A 21,998-nucleotide genomic window follows, 5' to 3' on the forward strand; every position below is an offset into this window, starting at 1 on the left:
CCAGAGGAATGTTGAAAAAGAAAAGAAAAGCTGGCGGCATCACAATTCCGAACTTCCAGCTCTATTACAAAGCTGTCATCATCAAGACACTATGGTACTGGCACAAAAACAGACACATAGATCAATGGAACAGAATCGAGAGCCCAGAAATGGACCCTCAACTCTATGGTCAATTAATCTTCGACAAAGCAGGAAAGAATGTCCAATGGCAAAAAGACAGTCTCTTCAACAAATGGTGTTGGGAAAATTGGACAGCCACATGCAGAAGAATGAAACTGGACGATTTCCTTACACCACACAGAAAAATAGACTCAAAATGATTGAAAGACCTAAATGTGAGACAGAAGTCCATCAAAATCCTAAAGGAAAACACAGGCAGCAACCTCTTCGACCTCAGCGGCAGCAACTTCTTCCTAGAAACATTGCCAAAGGCAAGGGCAGCAAGGGCAAAAATGAACTATTGGGATTTCATCAAGATAAAAAGCTTTTGCACAGCAAAAGAAACAGTCAACAAAACCAAAAGACAACCGACAGAATGGGAGAAGATATTTGCAAATGACATATCAGATAAAGGGCTAGTATCCCAAATCTATAAAGAATTTATCAAACTCAACACCCAAAGAACAAATAATCCAATCAAGAAATGGGCAGAAGACATGAACAGGCATTTTTCCAAAGAAGACATCCAAAGGGCCAACAGACACATGAAAAAGTGCTCAACATCGCTCGGCATCAGGGAAATCCAAATCAAAACCTCAATGAGATACCACCTCACACCCGTCAGAATGGCTAAAATTAACAAGTCAGGAAACGACAGATGTTGGCGGGGATGCGGAGGAAGGGGAACCCTCCTACACTGTTGGTGGGAACGCAAGCCGATGCAGCCACTCTGGAAAACAGTAATGGAGGTTCCTCAAAAAGTTGAAAATACAGCTACCATTTGATCCAGCAATTACACTCCTGGGTATTTACCCCAAAGATACAAATGTAGGGATCCTAAGGGGTACGTGCACCCTGAAGTTTATAGCAGCAATGTCCACAACAGCCAAACTGTGGAAAGAGCCAAGATGTCCATCGACAGATGAATGGATAAAGAAGATTTGGTGTATATATATACAATGGAATATTATGCAGCCATCAAAAGGATTTGATCTTGCCATTTGCAACAACGTGGATGAAACTGGAGGGTGTTATGCTGAGTGAAATAAGTCAATCAGAGAAAGACATGTATCATATGACCTCACTGATATGAGGAATTCTTAATCTCAGGAAACAAACTGAGGGTTGCTGGAGTGGTGGGGGGGTGGGAGGGATGGGTTGGCTGGGTGATAGACATTGGGGAGGGTATGTGCTATGGTGAGTGCTGTGAATTGTGCAAGACTGTTGAATCACAGATCTGTACCTCTGAAACAAATAATGCAATATATGTTAAGAAAAAAAAGAAGAAGAAGATAGCAGGAGGGGAAGAATGAAGGGTGGGAAATCGGAGGGGGATATGAACCATGAGGGACGATGGACTCTGAGAAACAAACTGAGGGTTCTAGAGGGGAGGGGGGTGGGGGGATGGGTTAGCCTGGTGATGGGTATTAAGGAGGGCACGTTCTGTGTGGAGCACTGGGTGTTATGCACAAACAATGAATCATGGAACACTACATCACAAACTAATGATGTAATGTATGGTGATTAACATAACAATAAAAAAATTTAAAAAACTTTTGAATATTGCCAAACTTTTTGTGCATTAATTGATAGAGTCATGTGAGTGTTCTTTTGTAGACTGTTAATACAGATTACATGGACTTATTTTTCCATACTGAACCAGCCTGGATTTCCAAAGCTAATCTCTTCTTTGTTAGAATGTTATTCTAACTGCAGGATTACATTTGCTAGTATTTTTGAGGGTTTTTGCATTTATGAACATGAGTTATTAGGTTGCAGTTTTTGGTTTGGGTTTGGTATTAAGGTAATGCAGGTCTCACCAAATGAGCTGGGACGAGCCTGTCCTCTCCCATTTTGTGAAAGACATTGTTCAGATATGGCCTTATTTCTTCCTGAAATGTGTTTGCAGATTTTGCCAATGAAATAATTTAGGCCTACAGATTTCTCTTCTGAAGGTTTTCAACTCTAAGTTCAATATCTTTATCAGTTATTTCATTATTCAGGTTATCTACTTCATTGTGAGTTAGTTGTGGAAGTTTGCAGTTTTCAAAAGAATCGATCTTTTTCATCTAAGTTTCTGAAGCTACATATGGAGAGAGAGACAGAGGAGGAATAACAATGAACTCGAGATCAGGTCAGTGTACTTCAGACTCTGGTCCTCCTTCCCAACACTCCTGCTTCCATGTGCTTTCCAAGTCCTCAAACAGCATCTCCCTGCACCCTGTCTTGGACCTGCGTGGAGCACTGGGCGTTACGCACAAACAACGAATCATGGAACACTGTATCTTGGATGTAGTGGATCTACAGCTGTTTTAACTGGGAGGCAGGGTGGAGTGTGCTTACTCCATCTTACCTGGGACCGAAGCAAGGTCATTGCTATGTATGATTTTTTTTTTTAATATATTTATTTGAGAGAGAGGCAGCGTGAGTGCACAGTAAGGAGGGGCAGAGGGAGAGAGAGTCTTAAGCAGACTCCGAGCTCAGCACGGAGCCCCACACGGGGTTCAATCTCACGACCCTGAGATCACAACCTGAGCCAAAACCAAGAGTTGGACACTTAACCAACTGTACCACCCAGACGCCCCACTATGTTTTTTTAAAAAACTGGACTCATATTGTACATGTTTTGTGCTTTTTTCAAAAATACCACCAACCAATGCTTTTTCTCTAAGATTATTACAAGTTTAAGGTGTGCAGCATGGTGATTTGGTTTATATATACTGTGAAATGATTACCACAATAGGTTTAGTTAATATCTATCACCTTATATTGACACATTAAAAAGATAAAAACTTCGCCATGTGATAAAACGTCTTAGATCTATGGCTGACCTTGGAACAAGCAGGGATTAGGGCACTGACTCTCCATGCAGTCGAAATCCACATATAACCTTTGACTCCCCAAAACTTGATTACTAATAAGCTACTGGTGACCTAAAACCTTAATAAGAACATGAACAATCAACATGTACCTTATGTTATTTGTATTGTGTACTGTGTTCTTACGATAAAGCAAGCTAGAGAAAAGAAAATGTTAAAATCATAAAGGAAATACACTTACAGGACTGTCCTATACTTATCAAAAAAATCCCCCTTGTAAGTCCCATGTCCACATGGTTCAAACCCACGTTGCTCGAGGGTCAAGGGTGCTCTGGTAACGACGGGCCCATACATCTCACAGCAGGGCGAGCTGTCGTCACCACACTGTACATGACGGGCCCCGTGCTCACCTGTCCGCACCGGAAGTCTACCCTGTGACCACAGTCCGCCCGTTCTGCCCCCCACCCGCCCCACTAACCACAAATGTGATCCCTCTCCTAGGAGTGTGGTGGGTGAGTCTTGTGTTGCTGTCTTTAGATTCCACACATAAGTGAGATCATACCACATGTCCCTCCCTGTCTGTCTTACTTCACTTAGCATAACGCCTTCAAGGTCCGTCCACGTCACAGACGGTGGGACGTTATGGCCTCACGGCCGCCCCGTGCTAAACAGAAGTCAGCGCCAGGAGAAGCACCAGGTGGTTTCACTGAGCGCGACAGCCCCGGCTTTCCCCAAGATGTTCTGCTCACAAGAGCCTGAACCCAGTGCACACCCCCCCCCCGGAATCTGCACTTCCACGGCCATCCCGTGTGCCCCAGCGCCCCTTACCAGCAGGCAGGTCCCCATCCACTCGGATACCAGCACGTCCACCTTCTCCGGCAGCACCACATCCTCCACCTTCTGCTGGAACACGGTGATGATGTCGGCAAAGCCATTCTGCATGACCAGCTGCCCTGTGTGCTGGGCCATCTCGCTGGCCTCCACCGCATACACCTGCACATCACAGGACCGTCAGTGTGCATCCCACCCACAAAGCAGCCTGTCATCTGCTCTCCCGGGGCCTGTGGCTCCAGCCAAGTCAGAACCAGCCTCAGAGGAAACAGGGACAGAAGGAAGGGAGTGTGCTGGACAGCCGGGACAGCAGCTGGGCCACACTGTGCGACTTTCAACAGACGGAGGGAGCCCTGACAAGGGAGCTACCCCCAATCTTAACTCCACCTTCTGCCTAACACAGACAAGGGGCTGCTGGTGCAAAGAAGCTTCTGCATGCATGCTGGGCATCCATCGCAGGGGCCCTAATGGGTCAGACCCAGTGGCCCGGCTCCCATACACACAGCCACATACCCCGTCACTGACGCCGGAGGTTCCCAGCACGGGCCTGAGAACAATCCGACACTTGGGATACCGGTGGCTGAGGCAATTTCAAGCCCAGGTTGTCAGAGGAAGGTCCTGAGTGCTATGTCTTGGTTCTGACGGCATCTGAACGCCAGTGACCACTGTCCTGCAGTTTCCCTTATGAACTAGGAGTTTCATCCACCTGTGTCAGGGGCCATCATGACCCTTCAACTCTGCAGGCCCCACACATGTTTGAAGGGAAGAGGAAGAAGGACCCCAACGTGGGTCATAGAGAGTGGTCTGTTCTGTCCCTACCAGGTGGTCCCTGCTCGGTGCAGGGATAACACTTGGACAGTGATCTACACAAGTGGCCCAGCCCCAACACAGTGATACATGTGTTTCTCTAACTGAAATAAACATTTTATAAAAAATATCCCACCACATGCAACTCACTCAGATATTTTCTATTCTACTCTGTGCTGTTTGTGACTCATTAAGCGAGATCATGACCCCTGACAGGCTCAGGATGCAAGAACGCACTGCCCGTTTCACCGACATGATGCCTTTGCACACGGATGACACTTCACCAAGACTCAGCTCGAAGCTGCTGAAGGGGCAGCTGTGTCTTACTCACGGCTTTGGGCTGTGCATAATGTGCACAAAAGAGGCTGATAATCCCAGTTCCACAGCCAACGTCCAGAATCACTTTATCTTTCAGGGATTCTTTATTCTGCAGGATAACGTTGTGGTATTTAGTGGTTCGTGGCTGGTCTGCCAACATTTCCAAGTGAAGTTTCTAGAGGAAATGCACATTAGGAATCATTGCTTATAATCTGAGCTGTGCTGAGCTCTGGTTTAAAAAGGAAGATCAGAGAGTGAGCTAACCCCCTTGATCCCACCATACCACGCCTAAAAGCATGAGCACCAAAGAGAAAAAGACACAAAAATCAAAAGACCTAAATATGCCAGTAGATAAAAATACAACAGTGAAGGAATGAAATGGAAGTTTCTGGAATCCTTCCAGTTCAGTGTGATCCTGCCTATAGCTTCTCCCTGCACCTCCCCAAGAGCCAGATGAGCAGAGAGGCAGGGGTGGACCACTCGGGAGGTGGCGCAGACATTGCCCTCCTGACCACTGTTCCCACCTGAGACAGGAGCAACCACCAAATTCCCCATCAGGTACAACTTGGCCAAGTATCCACCAAGAGAGAATGTGGACAAGCCACCAGGAGAGATGCTAGAGGAGGCACACAGACCCCACATGGAACTATAGCTCTGGGGGGACGTGACAACCCCGCTGACCCTCAGGGGGTGAGCTCAAGGCCCCCAGCCATGTCCAGAGGGAGGAAAACACATGCAACCCAAGATAACGTAACACCCCATGGGAATCATGCTACTCCCCAGAGAAACAGAGAAAGGCTCCTCCAAATGGTTCCTGAAACCACGGGTGGAAGTCAGAGCCCAGAAGGGCTGCACCCAGAGCACCGTCCCCCATGCCCCACGCCTCAGGTCTCAAGCTGCACAAAACCCAGTGTGCACACAGCGCAGCTGCGAGGTAGCCACTGAAGCTACCCAGACCAGGTCAGCACAGACAGGAAGTCTGGAAAGGGCCTTCACGAGCCCATCGTGGCTCCGCACAGAGACACTGAGCACTGAGAAACAAAGAGACTGAGGATCAGAGTGGACACAATCAGGACTCAGCCATCCCGCCTGGAGTAGTCCACCTAAATAGAAAGTCAGAACTACGGTGCTAAGCTGTATGGTGCTGACGTCAGGGGAAGAAAGTTGGGTGGTGTCATTATCATCACCCAAAATACACTTCAGATCAAAGAATATTCCCCGCAACAAAGAGGGTGAGGTCATAGTGACACCAGAATCACTTCAGCTAAAGGACATAATTCTAAATAGTTTTGAACCGAGTAACAAAGCTTCAAAATATACAAAGCAAAAAGCAAAAAAAATGCAACAAGAAATAGACAAATTCACAATTATGGTCAGAGACTCCAACACCCTTCTCTCAGTAACTGATAGAGAAGTAGAAAAAAAATCAGTAAGGACATAGACTTGAACAATACTATCAAAACCAACTTAATCTGATATTTATAGAACACTGCACCCAACCACTTATAATAATAATACACAAAAGAATATTTAGGAATAGGAATAGATTTAACAAGAAAGATACAGCACCCTATATGGTCAAAAACAAGGCTGAAGAAATGGGGACAGTCAGTGTGATGTTACCATCATGTCACTTCTCCCTAAATTAATGGAGACTTTCCATGCAATACCAATTAAAATGCCAGCCAATCTGGCATGGGGAAGGGTGAATAGCAAACGATAATAAAATTAGCTTCAAAAAATTAAACAGACCGGCCTAGCCATCAAAGTACTAAAAAGTAGGAGGACTGCTAGAGGCCCAGCTCCCCCAGATATTTAAAATCTCCAATAATGAAAAGCATCTGGAATGACAGAAGAAAAGAACAGATCAATGAAACAGAGATTACAGAACTAGACCATAGAAATTTAACATACAACAAACGTGCATTTCAAGTAATCAGGAAAAGGAGGCTCACTGAATAACTGATGCTGGAACAGCTGGGTATTTGTGGGGAAATTAAGTTGTAATTTTACCTTATTCTTTACAACTAGTAAACTCCAGACTGATTTAAATATTTCACTGTTAAAAATGGGGTCACAAAAGTACTAAAAGAAAGTGTAGACATTTATAATCTTGGAGAGAAAAAGGTCTTCAAGGTAGGACACAAAACCCAGAAGTCACAAAGACAAAAAGGACAAATTAGACCACAGAAAGGTAAAACGTTCCATGGGAAAAAAGAGAGGCGAGTGGTTAAGTGTAATATGTACCATAAGCACAGGCTAACTTGCTGATTTAACATATAAATTGAGAGAAATAAAAAGAAAAATGAGCAAATTACACGAAAGTTTACCAAAAAAAGAAGAAAAAGAAAAGGCCAACAAAATATAGATGACCAATCTGACTTTAAAAAATGGAAATCAAAATTAAGAGACACCACATTTCACCTTTAAGATGAGAAATCTTTGGTTTTGGAGATGTGCGGTTGTGAAATGAGCACTCACCTACATTGGTGGCGTACAGTCAGCCAATCTTTCTGCAGACTGGCAGAATTGGCAAGACCCACCAAAGTAAAAAAAATACATACACACACCCTACACATTTATCCAACAGAAAGTCTAGCAGAAGTTTAAAGATTCCTGTAAGAGGGAACCCATTACAGCACGGCTTGTCGTGGGGCAACATAGCAAAAAGCTGTTAAATAAGCAAATCACCAATAGGGTCCTTTTAAAATCAACAAAATACTCTTTCTTAACAGTTTGAAAGCTCTAATCATGAACATACATCAGGGGCTTTTCATTTACTGTAACATGTCTAACTGTGAAACAGGACATACCTACCTAAAAAGTGCTTACAGTTTGTCAATATAGTTATATAGCAAACACTCGTGCAACCACACCAGAACACTCGCCAGCACCCAAACCTTCCCACCCCAGCCTCACGGATAGGAAAGCCAGAAAAGAACACCTCCCTTAAAATGGACAGGGGATGCCCCGGGGTGGGCAGGCTCAGCACTAGCACTCCACCATGGCAGACTCCAGAGGAAGCAGCCTACTTTACTAACCCAGCAGGAGGAAGATTTTCTCCGGGCCTAGCAACAGCCCAGCCAATGAGAAACTGCCACACTCAGCCAATGAGAAGCCGCCGCCCCCCTCCAAAGGGCTTCCGTTCCACACAGCCCCGCCCACTCCCGCCTCCTCTATAAAGAGCCTCCTGGCCTCGGTTCTCCAGACTGGCCCGTGGTGCCCCACAGGGCGCTTGTCCTCGGTTGCAGTTCCTCTGCTCTTCCTGAATAAGCACGTTTTGCTGGTATGACAGTTATTTAATTTTTAAGGTTGACACCATCACAGACCCCCTGGTAACAGGAACCACCATCCTGATTCTCGGAGGAACCAGCTCCCTGATCACCTGCCTCATAAACAACGTCTTTTAACACTGCTTTTTAACTTGATATAACTGAACCAAAAGTTACTCTTTGATGTCTTGCTTATTTCACTCAACATTATGTCTGCAATGTTTATTCTGCATGCATCTATTTTTATCTAGCTTTAAAATATAAACAGGGGCTGTCTGGACCATAAGGTTATAGGTCTTCATTCAAATTGGGTAAAAAAAAACAAAAAACTAACAAGCTAGTTATTTAGAGGTATTATTTTTGACTTGTGTAACGTTTTTGTATTTAAGATAAAATGTTACTATTTTAAATGCTGAGAAAAGTTCATAATCCCATTGCTCAGATAACATCTTTAAACCACCATGTGCCAATCCAGCCCACCACCTGCTTTTGTAGGGCCTGCAAGCAAAGAATGGCTTTTACAGTTTTTAATCGTTTTTTTTTAAATCAAAAGAACATGCCATGCTCATTTTTTTATGGTTTTATGGCCGCTCTTGCACTACACTGGCAGAGATGCGTAGCCACACGGCCTGTTGAGCCAAAGAAAAAGTCTGCAAATCCTGCTCTAAACCATGAAGAGAAGCAGCCCAGCTGAAGCTAACTTTAAACCAGAGACAAGGAACCACCACCTCAGTGGTTCCAGCAGTACCAGGGTTCCGTAGCTGCCGAAGTACTCTTCATCCTGCCATGTGTCTTCAGGGTCACACTCCTCCAGGTGCTTCCCAAGGTGGTTCGCAGGTATGTACCCACAGCAGCCTGCTCGCTCGCCCCACCACCAATCAGCAGTTGTCTGTCTCAGGATGAGAATTTTTTCTCCTCTCAAAAAGCTGAGCTGGAAAAAAACATACACAGAAGTCAAAATTCAAGAAAAACCTGTAGTTGGTATTTCAACTGTGGCTCAGTGATAAATCCCCCATCATTGGGGCCCAAATCACAGCTATTTCAAAAAGGACTCAATGGGTAATTATACAATTTCTGAAAATGATACCAAGACTTAGAGACTTTTGTGGAACATCTACATGAAAGAAAAGCACAGCTTAACTGATATTTTTTAAAGGAAAGAGTAAACATGTTTGAATGGCTTAAGGCAGAATTTCTCTACAGCCTCTTCACTGTAACTGTTATGTGATAGCTGATTCATTTACTGGAGTAGAAAAAGCTACATTCAAGTCAATGTTTTTTTCAAGATTTATTTATTTGAGAGAGAGAGTGTGAGTGGCAGGGAAGGGCAGGGGGGGAGGGAGAGAGAACCTCCAGCAGACTCTCCACTGAGCACTGAGCACAGAGCCCAATGCGGGACTTGATTTCACAACCCTGAGATCATGACCTGAGCTGAAATCAAGAGGCAGATGCTTAACCATCTGAGCCACCCAGGCACCCCTCAAGCCAACACTTCTATTTTATAGCCTTATTTTTCATTAACTAGACTAGGTTCTAAGTCAAGGTTTCCTAAAAGAAACTGGAGCAGGTGCTTCCTTCCCTCATTCCTTACCCCCGTATCTTTCACCTCAGGCTTGGCATCACAATTTGTTAGGCTGGGAAGAGAAGGGTCCCTCACAGGTCTCATCTGGCTCTAAACATCTGAGCACTTCTTAACTTTGGTATGACTTCTTCAAAATTTCTATCTAATTCTGTCATTTAGCATGACATTTGGCCGAATCCATAAAACACGGACCCAAGGCCCACGGCCCCTGCATGTGAGCAAGTGCGTAGGGTTACCTGCGTCTGGTCAGTGGCAGAATAGTCTGCAATGGCCACAAACTCTTCCGGGTGCACACCCTCCTGGAGATGCTCCTGGTCACCACACTCCACATGATCTTCTCCCTCCTGCTCAAAGCCAAGGAAAGAACAGCGGATGACTATGGGGCTTCTTTCCCTCTCTGTCCATCCTAATAACCAAAGGCTGCAGGTTATTAGGATGGTTTCAAATGAAGATTCATGTGACCAGGTTTAATCATACAATTTGGGTCATCTTCACTAGCAGGATCGAGGGATCGCACCCTCACTCCACCTTTACTGTTTGTCTCTAGTACAAAATTATTTGCATCCTAAGAAGATCATCAAATAAGAAAAGAGGCACTTTTAGTGTCTACTTGGTGACGGACCCTGATCACCAGCAACTCCTTCTGAAAGTTGTGACCGACCCCAAGAGAAAGAAGACCTGTTTCTGGGCCTCACGCTCTCGGGACCTCGTCAGACCCAAGGACTGAGCTGGGCAGGCTCCTGGAAGGTGCTAGTGACTGGGCACGACCCTCATGGCCTGACCTGGACCACACTGCTGCTCACACAGGCTGCTCAGGACCCAGAAGGGGAGCCCGATCCCACACATTGCCCAGTCTACACTTTCTATCCGAATAGGCTTGTCTGAAAGATGTCCACTGGAGGTGGCAGAACCTCCAAACACATGTTCCAGTTCAATGAAGCAACCCCGTCCCAACATATACATTTTTAACAAAGTTTCCTAAATTTGAACATAATTCATGTTCTTTGGAAAATGTGTGAGGCACAAGTGTACACAGAGGAAAATTAAAACCATCCGTAATCTCGCCCACTGGTCAGAAATAATGATGGTTAACACATTAACATTTATATTTTTTCAGGCTTTATTTTTTTTAAGATTTTATTTCTTCATTTGTCAGAGCAAGAGAGCACAAGCAGGGGGAGGGGCAGAGGGAGAAGCAGGCTCCCCGCTGAGCAAGGAGCCCGATGCGGGACTCAATCCCAGGACCCCAGGACCCTGACCTAAGCAGAAGGCAGACGCTTCACTGACTGAGCCACCCAGGTGTCCCTCTGGTTTATTTTTAAGATTTATTTATTTTGAGAGAGAGAAAGAGCACTCATGTGTGGGAGGAGGGGCAGAGAGAGAATTTCAAGCAGACTCCCTGCTGAGCACAGAGGCCAACGTGGGGTCGATCTCACGACCCTGAGATCATGACCTGAGCCGAAACCAAGAGTTGGATGCTCAACTGACTGAGCCACCGAGGCGTCCCCAGGCTTCTTTTAAAGTGTACATATAGCGTGTGCATCAGGGTGTTTATTGGGATCATGAAATTCTGCCTCGTGATATGTTTCCCACTTATTAAATTCTTTTTTTATTAAGTTCAATTAGCCAACATAGAGTACATCATTAGTTTTTGATGTTGTGTTCAATGATTCATTAGTTGTGTATAACACCCACTTATTAAATTCTGACCATTTTTCCTCTTTATTAAATTACTTCCAAATACTACATGGCTAACATCTGATAGCATTCCATTCTATGAATCATAACTTATTTATCCAATCTCCTAGTTTTGTTCCCTTAAACTGTTCCAGTCTATACAATTACAAATTATGTTAAGACGAACTTTCTTAAACATATGTCATTTTGTCTATCCATTACAATTTTCTTAGAATAAATTCCTGAATGGGAAAATGGCAGATTAAGACACCGTGTACTTTTATAACTTTTAACGTCATCACCAAATGCTCTCCAGAAAGATGGTTCCTCAGACCTACATGCGAATAATGGGAATGATTTTCCCACACCCTGATCAACAGTGGGCATGCATCGTCACTCAAACCTCTGCCACTCTGAGGCAGAAACACTGTCTTTGTTAGTTCCATTTGTCTTTAATTACTGGTGAGGCAGACATGTTTCTCAAGTATTTATTGGTCATCTTTTTTGTCAGTTGACCATTTGTGTCCTTTGCACATTTTCCTACTAGAGTAAGATGATTAGTTTTATGCAGTACCATTTTCTTTTTAGCTTGCCCTCCGTCCCCTGTCCCTGCTCCAGCCACATCTTCACCCTCTCACCAGTCCCTAGTCCTCACCTGGTGGATGCCTTTCCCGCCTTCTCCACACTCGAGTCACACACATGCACACACGCACTCACACACATGCACAGGTGTTCTTCAGATATAGTTTTTGGTGAAGGATGTCACAAACTCTTCTTTTTACATTGCTTTTTTTACTCACATAATAGCTTGTGAAAAACTCCCCAATTCTTAGAACTCTAACTTATAATTTTCAATGACCGTATAATATTCCACAGTAGGAATTCTTCCTGATTCTTCAGTCATTCTTGAGTAATGGACTTTCTCTTGGTGTCCCGTTTTCTACCACAATGCGGCCACAACATTTATACACATTTATCCTTATGTAATGACATTTTATTTCTATGAGATAGATCACCAGGGCTGAAAAATAAGCATGGTTTTCATTCACACATTTGCCAGATTCTTTCCATAAAGGGTGTAGCACTCCACACTTCACCAGCAAAGCTGAGAGTACCCTCTGATGAATACTCACCAGCAACAGGCATTATGATGGTCTTTAATTTTTGCCAGAGTGATAAGGTGTAGAGACACCAGAAAAGGTAAGTATGTGGGGAAACAAGACTATTTCTTACACTCTATAAGAAAGACTTTTAATAGTATAAGGAGATAACAATTTATTGTGGGGTTTACGACACATATAGAAGTAAAATATGATACATCAGTAGCCCAAATAGCACAAAACTGGGGGCTAGTAAATGGAACTAATTTGGAGGAGTCTTAATTGTGAAGTGGTCAAAAAAAAAGACTGGGATATAGGTTAAAGATGCATATCACAATTTCTTGGTAGCCGCTAAAATATTAGTGAAAGATACAGGTGAAAAGCCAACAGAGGAAATAATGTGGAATTATAAATAATATTTCATTAATCCAAAAGGAGGCAAGACTGGAGAAAGGTACCAAGAAGAAATAGAAAACAAACAGCAAGATGTTCAACTCAACCATATTAGTCACTATGTGAAATGTTAATGGACTAAATACTCCAATTAAAGAGCAGAAATTACCTGACAGTAAAAAAAAAAAAATGACACACCTACAGGTTCTTTACAAGAACATTTTAAATATAAGGTCTTAGATTCAAAATATAGGTGTATGTGTACCATGCAAGCTGGTACAGCTATATTAATATAAGACAAAACAGACGCAAGGCAAGAAATAGTACCATAGGTAAAAAGAGATTTCCTAAAAATAAAAGTCAATTAGTCTAGAAAGTAAAAAGTATCCTAAATGTATGTGCCAAATAACAGATTCAAAATATATGAAGCAAAAAGTGATAGATTCAAAAGGAAATTAAAAAAAAAAAAGACAAATCCACAATCATAGTAGAAATCTCTTTGAAGATTTATTTATTTATTTTAGAGGCAGAGAGCAGGTGCCTGGGCGATTGCAGGGAGGGGCAGAGGGAGAGAATCCCAAGCAGACTCCCTGCTGCTGAGCACAGAGCCTGACAGGAGGCTCGATCCCATGACCCTGAGATCATGACCTGAGCCAAAACCAAGAGTCGGACACTTAACTGACTGAGCAACCCAGGCACACCCATAGTGGAAATTTTTGAAGCTCATCTCTCTCAATAATTACACAACAAATGGGCAATAAGTCATAAAGAACACAAATATTGGAACAATACTAATAACCCATTTGACCTTAATGACATTTATAGAAAACCACCAACCACAGAAAACATATTCTTTCAGGTGCATGTGGGACATTCACCAAAACAGTCCACCTGACTAGGTCACAAAGCAGGCCTGAATAAATTTCCAAAGACTGAAATTTTACAGAGTATATTTTCTGACCAAACATAATCAAACCAAAATTAAATAACAAAAAGATGAATAAAAATTCCTAAATGTCCAGAAATAGGCAGCACACTTCTGAATAGCCCAGAAATTTTCTAATTTCCATTGTGACATATTATAAAGTATTTTAACTGATCAACAATGAAAATACAATGTATTTAACTGTGTGAGGCACAGCAAACTGATGATCAGAGGAAAAATTATGGCTTTAAAAACATATACTAGAGAAGAAAGGTTTAAGTCAGTGATGCAAACTTCCATCACAAGATGCTATAAAAAGAGAAAATTAAACCCAAACAGAGAATAAGAGAAATAAAGATAAAAGCAGAAATCAATAAAATAGAAAGCAGATAAACAAAGAGAAAGTCAACAAAGACAAAACCAGTTCTTTGAAAAGATAAAACTGGTAAAACCCCTTAAAAGATAGATCAAGAGGAAAGGAGAAACAAAACACAAACTGTATCAGGGATCTCTTTTGTAATGATGGACACAATTAACAGGATAAACAAATATTACTGAAATACTACCATGACTAACTCACAAGTAATTGAAAAAAGTAAAATAACAAGATACCACTTCTAACTTATCAGACTGAGCAAATTTTAGAAGTCTGATGTTCTCCTACCCTACCACCCAGCAACTGCACTACTAGGTATTTACCCCAAAGATACCAATGTAGGGATCCAAAGGGGCACCTGCACCCCGATGTTTCTAGCAGCAATGTCCACAACAGCCAAACTACGGAAAGAGCCCAGATGTCCATCGACACATGAATGGATAAAGAAGATGTGGTTCATATAAACAATGGAATACATATACAGTGGAATATTATCATCAAAAAAGAATAAAATCTTACCATTTGCAACAAAGCGGATGGAACTAGAGGGTATTATGCTAAGTGTAATAAGTCAATCAGAGAAAGACAAATACCGTATGATTTTACTCATATGTGGAATTTAAGAAACAAAACAGAGAAACAGAGGGGAAGGGAAGGAAGAGTAAAATAAAATAAAAACAGAGAGAGAGACAAACCGTAAGAGACTCTTAACCCTAGGGAACAAACTGAGGGTTGCTGGAGGGGCGGGGGGTGGGGCAACTGGGTGACGGGCATGAAGGAGGGCACGTGATGGAATGAGCACTGGGTGTTGTATGCAACTGATGAATCACTGACCTCTACCTCTGAAACCAATAGTATAGTATATGTTAACTAAACTGAATTTACATACTTAGAAAAAAAAGAATCTGATGCTCTCAAGTGTTAGCAAGTACCCTGTGGGCTACTGGCAGACCCACAAACGGGAGAACAATTGCTCATTACCTAGTAAAACTGAAACTATGCCACCCTTCCACCCTGCAGTGCCATTACTAGGTATACACCCCAGAGCACATAAGCTCAAGGAGACGTGTAGAAGAATATTCACTGCAGCACCATTTGAAACAGAGAAAAACCGGAAACAACATTAAGTGTCCAACAAAAGGGAAATAAATAAAATGTGGTGTACACCTACTCTACAGCAGTAAGACTGCAACAGACCATCCATACAAGGGGACATCCATACAAGGAGCACACTGCAGAAGCGTCCTGTAGGACTGAACTAGTTCTACACACACATCAAGGGCAAACCCCCCAAAGCAACACTCGGAAAAGGCAAGTTGCAGATGACACAGAATATGATGCCACTTAGACAAATTTTAAAAGTGCACAAAACAATACCATATACTGTTCAAAGATGCCTATATTAGGTATAAAAGCATAAAGAATGGTGCAGAAGTACAAAGATCAATTCATAATTCACAGTAGTATTTGCCTGAGGAAACAGAGGAAGAAGAATGGGGCTGGGGTTAGGGAGCAAACTTTACCTATGGTTTCCTTCAGAATATGTACACCTCTGTATATACATATACATTCTAAAGCAAATACTACAAAATGTTAACAAGTTGTCACTTCTCTGTGGTATGGACTTGATATTTACATTATTCTGTAAATATGCCAATATGTTTTAAATTTCTCAAAAGAACAGGGCATCCACAGAATTTAAAAGTTTTATGATTAATTTTAAGAAACAGATTAGTGAAATGACCCAACTATGAATCAAATTCCTATGTATAAAAACTCAAATGAAATTACAACAACCATTGGAAGGACAGAGAAAAAAAGAAATGTTAACACTGACATCACAGATATGAAAATGTTTGATTTTTTAAAAAACGTTATTTGTTAGAGTTTTCATCTGCTTTTTAATTTTATATAATCAACATTCCTTGAAATTTAGAGTCATTTTTTTTTTTTATTAATAGCTTGAATGAAACTAGATGTGTGTGTCCCAGGCAGAAAAAAAGTATGAATAAGTCAATCATTTCTAATGTGTCCAGCCTGGGACTTTATTAAACAACTAAAACAGTGTACGTGCTTCAGCAGTTCAGTACCAAAGGTAGAGTCAAGGCAGGTGTTTACAACCCAATTCAGAATGTCACGTGGAATCCTTACAAACACTGCATTTCTTCCATCTACGGGGCCCACGACTGGCGGCGGAACCATGCTCTCCGCAATGTCTGTGGTCCTTACACACACATTCTTACACACCAGAGCTGAAATTACCTGCAGTTCACCTCGGGGGCAGTCACCTGATGTTGCCATGGTTCTCTTAGGATCTGCCGCATCGCTGCCACTTTTAATACTTCATTTTCCCCTCCATTTCTACTTTTAAAAAGAGAGTGAGAAAATACTTTGTTACATTCGCTTCACTTCTACGGTCCTGGTAAAGATCCTATGTCAAATGGAAGTAAAACGGGTGTTTAAAGAACGAAATAGAAATCAAATTTATAAATACAATTCTTTACAGAAACAATGGAAAGCATTTAAAATTTGAGTCCTAATAGTATGTTTTCTTCACTAGTCTGCAAAGGTGCTGATCTTATTTACTGAATGAACACTGTGAGTTTCTGTTAGATTACTGGGTTGATTTAAAACAACAAATCAATGTCAAATCTTTTCTTAGAACCCTGATAACTCCAACTGATTCACTCCAACTGAAATTCCCTGCTGTGAAAATAAAGGAAACCTCATTTGAAATGGAGTCAGGAGGCCAGCAGGGGGAGCGCTCACCCCCACACACCGCTTACAGACCCAACAGGAGAAAGCTCATTTTACCACCATAGCAGGAGGAAGATCTCCTACCCAGGCAACAGCCCAGCCAACGGGAGACCTTCACAGCCCGGCCAGAGAGACTGTCACACTGTCACAGCTGGCCACTGGGAGACCATCACAGCGTCACAGCCCGGCTAAAGGGAGCCTGTCACAGCATCACAGCCCAGCCAGAGAGGCTGTCACAGTGTCACAGACCGGCCAATAGGGACCATCACGGCCCAGCCAATGGGAGGCTGTCATAGCGTAACAGCCCGGCCAATGGGAGGCTGTCATAGCGTAAGAGCCCGGCCAATGGGAGACTGTCATAGCGTAACAGCCCGGCCAATGGGAGACTGTCATAGTGTCACAGCCCGGCCAATGGGAGACTGTCACAGCATCACAGCCCTAGCCAATGGGAGAGCGTCACAGCCCTGGCCAATGGGAGACTCTCATAGCGTCACAGTCCAGCCACCAGGAGACTCTCATAGCATCACAGCCCGGCCAATGGAAGCCTGTCACAGCATGACAGCCCGGCCAATGGGAGCCTGTCACAGTGTCACAACCCAGCCAATGGGAGACCATCACAGCCTGGCCAATGGGAGACTGTCACAATGTCACAGCCCTGCCAATGGGAGACCGTCACAGCGTCACAGCCCGGGCAATGGGAGACCGTCGCAGCATCACAGCCTGGCCAATGGGAGACTGTCTCAGTGTCATAGCCCGGCCAATAGGGACCATCACAGCCCAGCCAATGGGAGACTGTCATAGCATCACAGCCCGGCCAATGGGAGACTGTCACCCTGTCACAACCTGACCAATGGGAGACTGTCACAGCGTCACAGCCCGGCCAATGGGAGACTGTCACAGCATCACAATCCGGCCGATGGGAGCCTGTCATAGCGTCAAAGCCCCGGCCAATGGGAGACTGTCACAGTGTCACAGCCCGGCCAATGGGAGGTTGTCACAGTGTCACAGCCCGGCCAATGGGAGCCTGTCACAGTGTCACATCCCGGCCAATGGCAGACCCTGTCACAGTGTCACAGCCCGGCCAATGGGAGGTTGTCACAGTTTCAAAGCCCAGCCAATAGGAGACTGTCACAGTGTCACAGCCAGGCCAATGGCAGACTGTCACAGTGTCACAGCCCAGCCAATGGCAGACCGTGTCACAGTGTCACAGCCCGGCCAATGGCAGACTGTCACAGTGTCACAGCCCAGCCAATGGCAGACTGTCACAGTGTCACAGCCCAGCCAATGGGAGGTTGTCGCCACCCCACACTCACTATCCTCGAATGGGTTTTCCTTCAAAGCAGCTCCTCCCACCTTCCTCCTTTTTCTCTGTAAAGTAACCCTCCTCTCCTACATTCGCCAGACTTGCCTTTAGTTTTGCACGTCTGAAATTGCAACTCCTGTCATTTCTGAACAAACCCAATTTGCGGGTAAAATAGCTGGCTGTTTTATTTTCAAGGTCAACACCATCTGGGGACTTCAAGTGTTTCCACTAACAGGAACCAAGTTCTACATCTTGCAGAGGGTTTTCCTTCTCATTCTCAGTTCTCATTTTTTCCCAGTGGCAGTGTAATCCATACTATGCTCCAAGATGAATGTTTTTTATTACGTAACAATTCTTTGTTTAAAATGCATGCTTCACTTATCATGACTTAATACTTATTTTTGTGACATTTGTAATTAGAGCGTAAAAATTAATAGGAGAGACCTTGTTTAGAATGGACCTGGGAGGCCAGCAAGGGGAGCCACCTGCACGCCCAGCAGAGAGAGGCAGGCCTTGCAGTGGATAACTACTTCACTCCTGCAGCAGAAGAAAGGGCTTCCTCCTGCCCCGGCAACAGCCCAGCCAACAAGAAGCCACTACACTTCCAGCTCCCAGCCTTAGCTTCCTTATCCTGGACTGTAATTCTATGCCATTCTTAAATAAACCCATTTTTGCTGCTAAAACAACCAGCAGGGTTTCTTTCTTTTTTTTTTTTTTTTTTAAGGTTAGCAACAAACACTTATATACACACTGCATTTTCATTGGCAAACCCTGGCACTGGGGCCAAGGTGGGATGGAGCCCGCACGGGGCTGGGTTGAAGGAGGGGGGCTAGAGCAGGGTGGGGCGGGGCCTGGCTGAGCAGGCCGGGCCGGGTCGGCGGACCAGGCGGTGGGGGGAGAGGACCGAGGATCCCCGAGACTAGCGGCCAACGGCAATGAGTGGGGTGGGAGGAGAAGGGATGGGCGGGGGGCGCCGGAGGGCTCCGACGCAGGAGCAGGACCCGGGCTAAGGCGGAAACGGACGGGGCTCGGAGGGCCCCGCGCCCCCGGAAGGGAGGTGGGCGCGGCTCTGAGAAGGCGTGGCTGCGGAGAGAGGCGCGGCGGGGCAGGGCGTGGTGCGCGGTGGGGGGGAAGGAAGCGGGGGCGGTGGGCGTGGCTCGGAGGAAGGGGCGTGGCGCTGCCGTCGGCCAGCCTGCGGTCAGCCGCTGGAGCGCCCAGTACGCAGCCGGGAAGGCTGGGGGTCTTCAGGGGGCAGCGGCCTCGGTCGACCCACTGACGCACACGCCCGGAAAAGACTCACTTGGCACGTCCTGCCTCAGTGCGGTCCAGCCGCCCGAGCTGCCCACGGGAAACCTACCTCGGCCGCCTTTCTCCGCTGAGTTCTGCGTCCACACCGCGGGTGCGGAGAGGCGGACGGCGCCTACCAGCAGCCCAAGCCGCCGCCCTCGGCTCGCGCAGGCGCAGTCCGCGCAGGCCGGCCGCGGACGGAGCCCCTCCCTGGGCCCCCCTCCCCACGTCTGCGCAGTCTGTACTCGCCCCTTCGTCCGGAGAATGGAGCCGCCGCCTTCGGCCGCACGCAGGCGCAGTCGCTCAGGCCCGTCTGGGAGAAGGTCCTGGCCTGGGAAGAGAGCCCCGCGCAGGCGCATTTCCCGGGTTCCGCTTCCCGCCGCGGCGCGGGCGGGAGAGCTGAACCTCCAGTTGCGACGGGCGGGCGCTGGGGTCGCCGCGGGGCCGGGGTCCGACCCGGGTTGGGGGGAGCTGGGCGGCTGGGCCCGGGGCCCGTCCTGGCCGGGGGAACAGAACCCATTGTGGTGACAGAAGTGGCCGACTTCTGGAGCAGGACCTCCCTTCTGCACCTTCCCATCTCTCTGCTGTGAAGGGAGACCTGTCATTCTTTTCACTTGACAAGTGGAGGCAGTGATGAAGCTTTTATTTCACCGGGAGGAAGTGGAGGTTGAAAGGGAAACTGGATAGCGTCAGAGCCCCTGACTGTGGGTGGCCTCGGGGTGGGCAGGCGGCAGCACTGGAGTACTGGGAACCAACCGTGGAGTGGCGGTGGCCGGGGGCGAGGGGAGTAAGGAGGTGATGGATGCGGTGGGTGTGGGGCTTCTGTTTTCAAAGGCGGAAGGAGGGCGCCTGGCTGGCGCAGTGGGTTAAGCGTGGGACTTGATCAGTCTGAGTGGTGAGACTGAGCCCGCGTCAGCTCCATGGTGGGCGTGGAGCCTGCTTTAAAAAAGAAAAAAAGATGAAAAGAGGGAGGTGGATGTTGGCAATGGTCGCAGACGAAGGAAATTATTTAATACCACTGATCTGTGCATTCATAAATGGTGAAGGTGGTAAAGTTTATATGTATTTGACCACAATAAAAAAAGGAGCAGGAAAACAAATTATCAATGTGAGGAAAGAAAAAGGAATTCAGTACAGGATCTGTAGATTTTTAAAAGATAACTGATAATATGAAACGGTGTCAAAAATCTGACAAATCACATAAATTGGAAAAATTCCTTGAAAAACACAACAAATTCTTCCCAAAAGAATATTTGGGAAAGATGCATGGTTCTATATTTGTTAAGGGAATTGATTTTATAATTTAAAACCTTCTTACAAAGGATATTCCAGGCCCAGATGGCTTCACTAGTAAATGCTTCCAACCATACAAGAAGAAAATTCTACCAGTGCTACACAAATTCTGGAAATTAAAGAAAAGTGCAATACTTCCTAACTGGTTCTACAAGACCAGCATAACTCTGCTATAAAATGTTAGCACAAACAATCCAGTGGAAGATAAAATGAGTACATATCATGACCAAGTGTGGTTTACTCTAGGAATGAAAGATGGTTTAAAATTTAAAAATCATTATTTCCACATTTCAGATTATAGGACAAAAACCATATGAACATCTACATAGACGCAGAAAAAAAGCATTTCATAAAACAACACCCACTAAATTCACAAAACTAGAAATAAAAAAGAAAGGAATATCTAAATATCTTAGACATAATTTAAAAACAAGTAACAGCTAAGTAGTAGGTGCTTTTCTCCTGGATTCAGGAAGAAGAGAAGGATGTCCTCCATAATTTCTATTCAGCAGTGTACGGGTGGTCTTACCCCAATGCGAGAAGGCAAAAGAAAGACAGTGTAAAGACTCAAAAAAGTAAAATTCATTATTCACAGATGGCATAATTGTGTTTGCAGATAATCCAAAATAATCTGCAACTAAAGTACTATAAATAATAAGTGAATACCCTAGTCTTTAGATGAAGGGCCAATGTAGTAGCAATCAACAGAAAATGCAAGCTAAAAATTCCATGTACAAAAGCATCAGGTAGGGGCGCCTGGGTGGCACAGTCATTAAGCATCTGCCTTGGGCTCAGGTCATGATCCCAGGGGCCTGGGATGGAGCCCGGCGTCGGGCTCCCTGCTCTGCGGCAAGCCTGCTTCTCCCTCTCCCACTCTTCCTGCTTGTGTTCCCGCTCTCACTGTGTCTCTCTCTGTCAAATAAATAAATAAAATCTTAAAAAAAAAAAAAGCACCAAGTAACATCAAATGTCATCTGTCTTTTAGTAGATAACAGAACGGGACAAACATGTACACAGTAAGGATATAGATCTAAACAACACTATCACACCAATCATTTAATTAACCATCTTAAACAACTGCGGAATATACCTTATTATT

At 44.8% G+C, this 21,998-nt stretch overlaps 1 protein-coding gene across 3 annotated transcripts in view; it reads right to left on the reverse strand.

The window, feature by feature from the left end:
* The window catches only part of PRMT2 (protein arginine methyltransferase 2), a 35,643-nt gene extending 15,708 nt beyond the window's left edge, over window positions 1-19,935 (reverse strand). The window contains exons 1-6 of one of the 3 annotated variants that reach the window (XM_088023566.1): window positions 19,856-19,935; window positions 16,522-16,620; window positions 10,025-10,132; window positions 8,955-9,137; window positions 4,948-5,109; window positions 3,807-3,971 (exon numbers count right to left, since the gene is read on the reverse strand). In XM_088023566.1, coding sequence (XP_087879692.1) covers window positions 3,807-3,971; window positions 4,948-5,109; window positions 8,955-9,137; window positions 10,025-10,132; window positions 16,522-16,560 — 657 coding nt within the window. In that variant the 5' untranslated portion in view covers window positions 16,561-16,620; window positions 19,856-19,935. The other 2 variants (XM_028094753.2, XM_088023563.1) reach the window with 2 other exon arrangements.
* Between the last annotated feature and the right edge of the window lie 2,063 nt (window positions 19,936-21,998).

Source organism: Eumetopias jubatus, unplaced genomic scaffold (assembly GCF_037043125.1).
Source record: "Eumetopias jubatus isolate StellerSeaLion01/CBP00866 unplaced genomic scaffold, mEumJub1_p1.0 scaffold_1, whole genome shotgun sequence".
Lineage (NCBI taxonomy): Eukaryota > Metazoa > Chordata > Mammalia > Carnivora > Otariidae > Eumetopias > Eumetopias jubatus.